Genomic DNA, 10,517 nt, shown 5'->3' on the forward strand with positions numbered 1-10,517 from the left:
TGAGCAAGATTTCAAGAATTCACCCCGCACGATGTCACTACGGATTACCCTCACGGCAGTAGTCGAAGCCAATGCTATGTGGACCAATCGTAAGGCAGGGTCACTTGAAGCCCTCTTTTGGTTGGTTTAGCAAGTACCTGCAGTATCATCAATTACATGAACTAAAAGACTTTCTATCTGCCCAAGATTTTCATAACTCTGACGAACCCAATTACTTTCGCATACAAGATTTTTTAAAAAGGCGGTAAGAAGGCAGAGGACTAGTTGGGTAATCTTAACAAAGCATGTCAATCCATGTTAAGAAAGATAATTCACTCGGTTGATTTGCTATGACGGAATCTTTTTCGTTTTCAAAGACTGGCTGTCACAAATAACAAAATGATGTTAAAATGCAATAGGGCAAGGCAATGCTTTGACACTTGGGCAGTTAGACTCGGGCTAAATTGATGATCAAGCGAACTTATTTTCTTTCGCAATCTACCATGCTATGGGTGGGACCTTGCAGTAAAGCCTATTTTGAGACTTTAAATTAGCATTATGGTACATCTCATTTGTGATCTAAAGCACGTCGACGACTAGTCGGATCGGTGGTAGTAACTGAGTGCCAAAGTAGCTAGTCGAATGCCACCTCTACACGTTCAAATAAATGTAATTGTAAATACTAGGCTCTTGGACGAAAGTTCGATAAGTTCTGAAGTTAACGTTTCAATGCTATTTTTCAAACTCAATTTGCAGAGATCATGAGGAGCTACTAGCTAGCCTGCCCAAGTATTGCGGAGCAACAATTAACGACCAGGCAATCGAGGCGATGCGAATTCCCATTGTCCACTGGTCGGACTACTCTATTGAATTTGCTGCAGCTTTAGGGATCTTTATCATCAGCCTCATTGGCCTTCTCATCGTCTTGATTACGATGATTGCCGAATTCCTCCTTGGTATCTACAAGAAGGTAACTTCTACAATGCTTTTCATTTGCACAAACAAAAGAAGGCGCCATGACTGAGCTCTAGAAAACCATGCCAATTGAGGTAAAGCAAATTGTCATTTTCAATCCTAAGGAAAAGAGGCCCACTAGAAGTTTCTAATAATGCATTCTATAGAAAATGTTCAACCATATATCTTCTAGAGAATCCCCTTTTTTGTAACCATTGCGGGGGCAGCCAACTAGAGTGCAATCTGATCAGGAGACCTGGAGTGGAAAAGATACTCACGCTTTATTTTGCTCTCACTTTAAACACAACCTTTCATTTTAGGCGCCTGAACAAGGCCACTGAAGAGGAGTCATGGAATGCGGACACCTGACTTTGCCAGCGTCATCTTCCCCACCGTCAACACTACCCATAATCTCTCCCAAAAGTGCATTTTCTTGTAATCCTAGCAGTCTTTTCAAATCCCGTATCTGTATCTATTTTTGAAACTCTGTGATTGATCGGTAGTGTGGAGATGCTCGCAAAATTGATTCTCCGCATATTCATCTTTCAAAATCTTGTTCTAACTTTTGTTTCCTTCCCTAATGACAAGGTCTACAATTCTCGCGTTTGTAATTGGTTAATATTATTGAACGGAATTTTCTTTATAAAGATTTAGGCTCATCATTTTTGAATTTGCGTGAACCCTGATATCCTCTTCGGCTGCCTTCTGGATCTCTCATCAAAAAGGCTAGCTTAAGTCACTTTGTCCTTTGAAAAAAAACGTGTAAAATGAATTAAACTAACGGTTAATTTCGACGTATTGCACCACAAACCACTACTTCGTCTGGCATATTAATACGCCTGCTCATACGTAACTCCCAGACCTTCTAGCCGAACAGGAATTTCAGTTGACGTCGTGAAACTGCCAAAATATCATTTAGAATGTTTCGTAGATTACGCAATATTGCACTCACTTTTAGCCCTAGTTTATGCGCTTTTTTTCCGTGTATAGTGTCGGTGGTCTATGCATACCTGAAAGCTGCTCACTGACATCAGTTTTGCATAAAGTTGTCAAGCGTCTCTTCTGGCTTGAAGACAGTTGAGTGTGTGAATGGATGCACGCATATTTGCTTGTGCGTATGGAAAAACCCTTGAAAGGTGGCATACACCAATCATAATGATGCGCGAATGTGCGGGTTTGGACGTAGGCGCTAAAAGCACGGTAATGATAAGCGAGTAACTCATATGAGCGCTGCTGGGAGGTGTTGACAGGTGAAAAAAATGCGTCTCCTCAGGATCAACATCCTTCTTATCTCTGCCATCTTGGCCCTGCACAGTTCAGCCCAATTAATTGCACAGTCGATACGTAAGTGACAAACTCGACTGAAGTCCCAATTTAATTGGTATTGTGCAAGACTCGAATTGGATAAAAATAGGCACAAAAATTTCCTGTTTTCATTATAACAGTTTTATTTTGTTGAATTTTAACAGACTTCAAAATTCCAGCTCTGCTGTACCAGAGGTCAAAATTTAGTCCTATTGGATTCTTGACTGAAGTCGCTTGGCATGGCAATAAAAATTGTAGCACATTGACAACCGGCGACACTTTCATAACCACCACAAGCACCTCGTGATTAATTCTGAGCATAAACACGTGATTTTGTGCACACACCAACTCATTGCTTAAACATTTTCGAGTGGAGTTAACTAGGTACGAAGAATTCGAGATGTCAAATGGAATTAAACCATTTTCTGGCCTTAGTGTTCACGGACCCGCGACTGGACCCTAAAAGATGCTCTATTTTATTTGCATCAATTCTCCAGAGAAAGGAATTTGCCAATCTTTCAACCTTTACGATCGCACCACTTTTTCTCAATGAGTTGAAGTTTCCAGCTTCGGTGGTTGACTTAGAAAATCGTAAGAACCTTTGTTTAACAATAACTTTTGCAAATACATATGAGATTTGAATATGGCTAAGGAGAACTTCTAAAAAAAGTAATGTGTGTCCTTGTTCCTATTTTGTTCTACCCCTTCGGTTGAGGCTACCTTTCCTACCCCTCGACCCGCATTTGAATCCTCCTTCTCGCTGACATCTTTCTAGGCTTGGAGTGTTCTGTAACTTTGGATCTGTACACTAATAATTGGTAATGTTTTTTGATTATAGAGTTGCAACTTATAAAAAATGTGAATATTTTTGTGGAAATTGGACCCGATTACTTCTATGGGCCTGCATTCTTTCCGCCGGAGTGGAAGACAGGCATGAACAATGTAAATAGATCCCGTATTGTGGGTTTCGATTTGACTTTTGATGTTCAAAATGAAGTGATCAAATCAGCTTTTAACCATCTAACTTCCGACATCGGAGTAGTTAAACTGGCCTATTTCTTCGACTACGCGGGTTCGTTCATTATTTCGCACCCTATAATGTCTTAATAAAAGTTCATCATATTTTAACGTACCGTGTACTTTGTTTGGTCCAGTTTTTTTTGCAAGACGAGGTTTTTCGTGTAGCGCAGAATGATGGAAATTCTGAGAGCGAGAATTTGAGCAAATTTTTCCTCGGTATTTCTTCCGTCTGTGGAACACTAATTTTAATTGATTTACAGGATTAAATTGCATGCAGGATGAGCCAAATTAACTGCATGTTTCTTTTGTTTAGAGGGCGGGATTCATCCCTTTTTCCGTAAGTTATGCATTGCGTTTCGATTGAGAATGCTTTAGATATTGAGACCTTCCAATTCCTTGAGCAAAAAGTGGGCCAATTCCTCTTGTATCAATTAAGAGACTTTGCCAGCGTCGAGGATGCTCTCAGCAAAATTCTTGTCGACGGCGCCAACGTTATCGTCCTAAATGTAGGCCAGCAAGCCGCTCTGAAACTTCTAGAGAAGGTATGCGCTACCGACACCACCTGAGGTTACTAATGACGCCCTCTAGGCACAAGAAAAGAATATCCTACAGCAGCCCTTCTATTGGCTTGTCTTTAATGCTGTGAGTTTATATTACTTGAGAATCGTGTCAACAACGAATGAGTGATTTATCAAGTGTAGATGCGCATTGTGGTGAATGCAGTCCTATGCACCTAGGATTAGTTGTAGCATGAAGATTGGATGGAATATTTTGTGAGGTACTAAAATGACACTTACAATTTCCTATTTAAAGTAAAAAAGAGGCGTAACTAGTGTGAAGTATCATTTTTTTGAGATATTTAAAGCGTTAACAAATGCTTTGTTATTTCGAGCTCTACTTTGTTGGAGGCGTAGCTGTCATTATGCATTGCTTGTATTTAATGTTATTTTATTTACGCAATGTTTAAGGGTATATTCATACTGACGGTACCAAAGAGATTAATAACTACTTCTGAAAAATAAAAATCCTTTACGAAACAGGGTGTTACTTTATCGGGGGTGGAGTTATGCGTTGGCAACGCGAACTTTTTCGCAGTCGAATTTTCTACAAATGGCAGGTTTACTGAATTTCCAGAACTGAGTGCCATTCCAAAACCCATAACACCGAAAGATCTGATTTTTCGGGACACGGCTGTTGTGGGACTTCAGAGACTCGCTAGACTTCTCAGTAAAACAGTAAGTCAACTTTTGAGCGTGGAATTTTTTATTCTAGCTGTAATTTGTGAATAGGTCCTGTAGAACCATGATTTACTTTTGTATTTTTGAGCTGCTGTGCCTATGAGACAATTTAATCACAGTAGCAGCAACAGGCCATAATTAAAGTGGGGAGTGAAGATGCCTAGTTTTTAATGTCATTTTCTTCACGCAAAGTATTTAGTAGAATATTCTGTAACAGGAAAACCTCATTTTAGGTGCCAAATGACATAACTCTCATCACGAGCACGCGGGATGGTATGGAAAACACTGTCATCCAACAAAAATGGAAATTTTACTCGTATGTGGACACGAACTTTGACTCGAGGAGTGTAAGCTAACTTGACTCTAGCTGGCTTGCCAAGTCTCGTTTAGTTTACTTGGAAACTTACGAAAGAAATGGCAAAATACATCATATAGTTTGGTTTCAATCCGCTATCCCTTCAGTTAGTTGGTATGGGCTAGCGGCTTCCAATCTGATTAGTATAAGCGCTTATATTTGTCGCCTCTTTTGATTTTTTGGTCAATTCTAAAAATAATTAAAAGGTTTTCACTGACTTGTGTTTACTTCTACCTCTTTTCAGGCCTACGAAGTAACCGTACTAACCAACGGATCAATTGTAGCGAGCTTCCAAGCACTGAAGCAACCTCCATCGGGTGAACTTTTGCTTAATCGAATGCGGTCGAAGCCTTTTCGTCTTGGTACCATCAAGGTAAGAATTATGTACCGAAATACGCAGTGACAAGCGCATAGAACATATCAACGATTCATCCTGTGTATATTTTTATCTGCTTTTCAATCATGTTTACCGGATGAGCTCCTGGGAGCCGTCGAATATGCCATTTCCGACCTCGGCTTGTATATTCTGTACTACATTAAAAAACATGCAGCAGAGTGCTCATCGAAATGACACAAATAACGGCTTTATTATCATAATCGAGTCAAAGTGGAATTGCGCAATGCTTGCATGGCCGAGAGAATAGATGGTCTGAAGAAATGATGCGTACATCAAGAAGTATATTGAAGTATCCAGATTGACCTCATACCACACTGAGGGGGTCAAGCATTCATAATTGTCGTTTCTGGTCAAAAACAGTTAGGAGAGCGAAATTGGTCTAGGTCATTTGCAAAACATTTCATTTGCCTCTTCAATTCATTTATCTAGTATAACTCAGGCTTTTTAGGATCCAAATCCGCCAACATTCTATTGAAATGCTTGAGACATACGTCAAGGTCGGCTTAATTTAGCCGTGAATTCACCTAATCAGCGTGTTCGGTTGAGTAGAGAATTTTGAGTAAACCAGTTATTTATCATGAAACAGACTGTGAACAAACGTTTGTGCCTCATTAGCATTTACTACTCACCGTGCGAAAGTGCTCATTCACGGTACTTTAGTGATACGTGACTTACCTGAACACGAAAGAAGACCTAATACTGGGGCGGAATATATATTGCCGACGTGCAGTAGGGTCGGGGATTACTCGCATGGCTCGAAAATCATGTTGCCTAGCGAAAGTACAATAGCAAATTTCGAAGTGTCTGCGTGATCAAAACCGAGTTAACCAAACAATCGAAGCATTACATAGCCTCTCTCCCTTTTTAAGCGCCGTCCGCGGCGCTCCTCTTAGTCAATCTCCTGCGCAAATCATCACGTATTCGGCCTAAAAGTAGAGGTATTTAATAAAAGACGAGGTTTAAAACAGTACTTAAAAATAAAGTTCCCGTCTGTCCCTCCTTGCTACTTTATTTTCACTTTAGTGCTGCCCATTCATATCTATCGGGGTTCAATTCAGCTAGTGGAGAGGTGAGAGAAGGGTATCGCGTGTTTACTTCATTGACATCTCCATTCAGATGCCTTACACAGATGGTTCATGGTCACGGCTAGTGTCGCATCAGTTGTTAATAGCATTTTTATAGAAAAAGAGACTGGGGTAGTCGCCGTAGGTTGACATCATTTTCGACTCTTTTGTCGAGAGTCGTCACAGGTTTTCTAATCGGCAGCCTATGCCCCTCTTCCGTCACGTTAATATTCAATATTCAGCGACAGAAGTCAGGGTATTTGTCCTTTATGATCGAGTTTGCTTTCCGCTGCCACCAGTGTACCGACCCGAGGCTGCCTTGAAGACGAAAGATGTGATACTTGGGCAGAGGATGTATTTTCGGTGAACCAAAGGGGCGGATGGGGGTCACTGGCATGTTGTGGAGGCCATGTCGCCAGCGGAAGTTCAAAGGTGGCGTTTTAATTACCCACGAATTGCGATACTATAGATTTGCTGCAAATGCTCTCACTTATGCGTCCACTATGACCATTACAATTGAGAGCTCTTGTCATGCGTCATCAGCTCTTTCGACTTTGTCTAAGATTGCTCGCTTTGACGTTTTTGATAGCGTGAAGCCTATAATACGAAATGTAAATATTGTCCCGTCATATACCTTATGGGTGGCAGGCGTATCGTGCACATGCAATCTCTTCGGTCGACAATGGTGCTCGTAAACCTGTCAATTGAAGGAGATCGAATTACTAAAAGATCCAATGTCCTCGTGTAGGCAAATCGAGGTGGAACTTTTTTAAGTAGCCCTTTAATGATGGGTTGGATTTCTCCAATTTTCCAAGCAAATTATTTTATTGGATATGACTAACATATAGAATAAGATCTTCAAATATATGCTAAAACAATCTATGGACAAATTGATGAAGGGTTGATAAACGTACCAGTGGAATGCCTTTTAGGTCCCACCAGTGATAACAGAGGAGACCGACAAGAACGGAGCTGTGACTGTAAGTGGACCCGAGATCGTCTTAGCAAAGGCACTCCTGAACCGCTTGAATGTGTCCTACAATATCACTTTATTCGATTTGGGTGTTGGCGAGGAGGTGGACGGACGGTGGACCGGCATCTTCGGGCTTCTGGAGGAGTGGGTAAAATTGAACCTTCAAACAATTTTTTGGAGAACGAAAACACCTGGTCTTCACATTTCTAGCAACTTTGAATGTTTTCAATCTTATTGCTGCAGAGTAAAAAAAAATTATTTGTTTTTAGGACATAGACCTCCTCGTTGGTCCGTTCTCGGAGACGTGGGATCGATCGAAAAGTTTCCTCAGCACTAGCCCCATTCGCAGCATCACCTACAACTACATGTACCTCCGACCCTCGCTCAAGGCCTCCCTCCAGATCTTCCAGTTCGTCGTCGCCTTCGACGGTTACACATGGCTCCTCATCTTCATCACCGCTGCACTCTTTGCTGGGGCCCTCACCCTACTCCACAAAATCAGTCCAAACACTCTCAGCTACACCATCCACCCTTCCATGCTCTTCGTTTTCGGCTACCTTTTTCAGGTATACTCTCCATCCTTGAATGTGGATATTGTAGAGCCTGAGTTATCTCTCAGTACTTGTTGAATTGTGCAAGCAAATTTATTATCAACGCATGAAATCTTACTGAGACTGGTAGACTAGTGGGCGCGAACGAAACTGAATGCGTGGTGGCAGACTGAAAAATATACGTAGTAGCAAGCACATTTAAAGTAAAAATGATTTCTCTAAGATATTACTCCTTATTTCATATGTGGTGTCACATCTCAGGAGTCTGCTTTTTCTTCCTCTTCTAAGAAAACTGTTTTGAAGGCAACTTCTTTTGGAAGTGGGACTAAAAGCTAGACGACGCCCAGTATGCCGGCTGGTTTTCGTGGGATCATTTATCTAAAGGGCAAGGCCATTTAGTGCAATGCGCTGTTTCCTCATATCTTGGTTTGAGTCACACTGCTGTGACTAAAACCTCAGTAGTCATCTCTGTGAATACTCAGCCAGTGTATGCAACATCTCTCTCGTTCTGAATGCCGGCGTCACCTATCCTCATAATCTATTGTGGAATCGTACATGAAAAGATTGTGTGCCAACACCTCCCAATCCTCCCTAGCCGTGGACATTTGCAACTTTTGAATTTTCCCAAGATCTACCGAAATGCATTTCCAGAGAAGCAACCATTCGATAGGTTCGATGTCCAACCAACTTACTGTGAAGATAACGGGCAGTTGAATGGGGCAATGTTGCCAAGATTGCAAAGCACCTTTGTTGAATGCATTTGAATTGTTTTTCTCTGGTTTTTCTCCTACAGTAATTGAGACAGTGTTAAAAGTCGCCCGAGTTAGATGTCTTGCCTAACTTTTTGGGGCAATATTTGATCAACACTGCGATTTTGTTTGTCAAAGTTGCCATTGGTATAGTAACCAAGTAATTGACTTAGACATTACAAGACACCGGAGTATGTAGAAATATTTTCTATTAATATATGAGAGCAGTGAGATATTTTTAGCTAAGCTTAGTGCCGTCAGTGTGGTGCTTGAAACATGAGAAACTCAAAAGGCTCTAAAATGGTGCAGGCACTATGAGGGTCATTCTGAGGCGTACTAAATCACCTAACTTACTAGACGTTTGCTGGAGGTAGAACCTAAGTAGTACACCCAGAGCAACAACCAAGGCATCGTCCATCGAGCTGTGTGTGTGTATCTGTGTGACTGCAGGGAGTGCGAACACGGCCACCAAGTCAGGCGTCGAGTCAGATCCTCATCGTGGTGTGGTGGTTCTTTTGCCTCGTCCTCGTCATCGCATTCTGCGCTAACTACGCCGCCTACCGTTCCTTCACGGCATTGCAGACCCTCCCCACCACTGTCTTCGCCCTCCTTCACCAGGAGTACTACAAGTGCGTCTACTTGGCTACTGCTTCCACGACCTTGATTTATGGATGTCCTAGTGGCTATAACCATGCTGCATTACCTAGTGGTTCGCATGATTTTACACTTGCCTTTATGCCCTGAGTCTCCATCCAATCCTTTTTGGCACAGAATCCCTCATGTAAGAAAGGACTTGTTATTCTTTTGGATGGATTCGTCACTGCTGTCACCAATGTCCCTCTCGAGTTATTTCTAATGCCGTTTAAATGGGGTAATTTTAGGAGCAGCCTTGACATTAGAGACGCAGAAAGGTGGAAACGGTTACAGGGAGATCTCCTATCACCACCTTAGAGTTCGCATTGTCGGACACCAGAGGAACCCATATAATCGCGCAGGCAGTCAATGAAAATAAGAATCTTATGCAAAAGAATAGGTATAGAGGTCTAAATGTGACCAGTGGCTTGAAGTTAATGACACACCCGAGACCGTTGCTCTTTTTTGCGTGAAGAGAAGCATCGTGCTGACTTTGACACTGTTAGAGCCATCAGACTGTGTTCCACTTTTTGTGTGATGTTTAATCAAGTCATTACCTAATTCGCTCACAGCTCAATGCGGTTAAAAATAATGATATATGGATGTAATCTTAGCCACTTTTGTCTATTTAAATTCTACATTGTAAGGAGGAAAATCACGGATATCTACTTTAATGAAAGGTAGCCATCTTGTGGCAGAATTTGTTGACAGCTCATCTAGAATTAAATTTGTACTAAAGTAATTTAAAGCTAATATAGGCCCCCCTTTCCTTCCTCCTCTCCCCCCTTTCTCTGCCTTCTCATCATTAGGTACACTTTGATCCATGAACCAAAAACCCCAACATTGCAAATGATCATTTATCAATTGGGAGTGATTTCTTTTTATGCCCGAGGTAACAGCCACTAGCAATCCCTCATTAGTGGTTTACCAAGGCACACATCTACTGTGCCAAACGTTTTCACCTTTTCAAGCACCAAAGGATGCCTGTCGATTTTTCTAGATATGCCTACATAAATGGATCAAATATGAACATGGAGATGAGTGTATCGCTGGACCCGTCAATTTACGCCCTTTACACAGAAATCAACACGAAATACAAAGACGTGATACCTCCTAATCGAAGTGCCGGTGTTGACAAAGTCATAAAGGTACGTTAATCCTCTTTTTTGCAGTCTCGAAATCAACCAATTGATCACTTTGAGGTAGATCATTAATTTGATTTAACTGTGGCTGAATGATCTCCGAATAGAAATGGGCGATTTTGCATGCTCTAACCATTAGCTTTCGAAACCCTTTTGC

General features: G+C 41.5%; 1 protein-coding gene across 1 annotated transcript in view; it reads left to right on the top strand. All coding sequences in view use genetic code 11, as the record gives it.

The window, feature by feature from the left end:
- Positions 1 to 3,602: 3,602 nt before the first annotated feature.
- The window catches only part of EGR_05049 (Glutamate receptor U1), a gene marked incomplete at both ends in the record, with an annotated part of 8,593 nt that continues 1,678 nt past the window's right edge, over positions 3,603 to 10,517 (top strand). The window contains 9 exons of the mRNA XM_024494298.1: positions 3,603 to 3,800; positions 3,847 to 3,904; positions 4,354 to 4,493; positions 4,730 to 4,843; positions 5,096 to 5,224; positions 7,245 to 7,433; positions 7,555 to 7,851; positions 9,036 to 9,214; positions 10,219 to 10,366. Coding sequence (XP_024351247.1) covers positions 3,603 to 3,800; positions 3,847 to 3,904; positions 4,354 to 4,493; positions 4,730 to 4,843; positions 5,096 to 5,224; positions 7,245 to 7,433; positions 7,555 to 7,851; positions 9,036 to 9,214; positions 10,219 to 10,366 — 1,452 coding nt within the window. The remainder of the gene's footprint in view (positions 3,801 to 3,846; positions 3,905 to 4,353; positions 4,494 to 4,729; positions 4,844 to 5,095; positions 5,225 to 7,244; positions 7,434 to 7,554; positions 7,852 to 9,035; positions 9,215 to 10,218; positions 10,367 to 10,517) is intronic.

The sequence above is a fragment of the Echinococcus granulosus genome (assembly GCF_000524195.1).
Source record: "Echinococcus granulosus chromosome Unknown EG_S00035, whole genome shotgun sequence".
NCBI lineage: Eukaryota > Metazoa > Platyhelminthes > Cestoda > Cyclophyllidea > Taeniidae > Echinococcus > Echinococcus granulosus.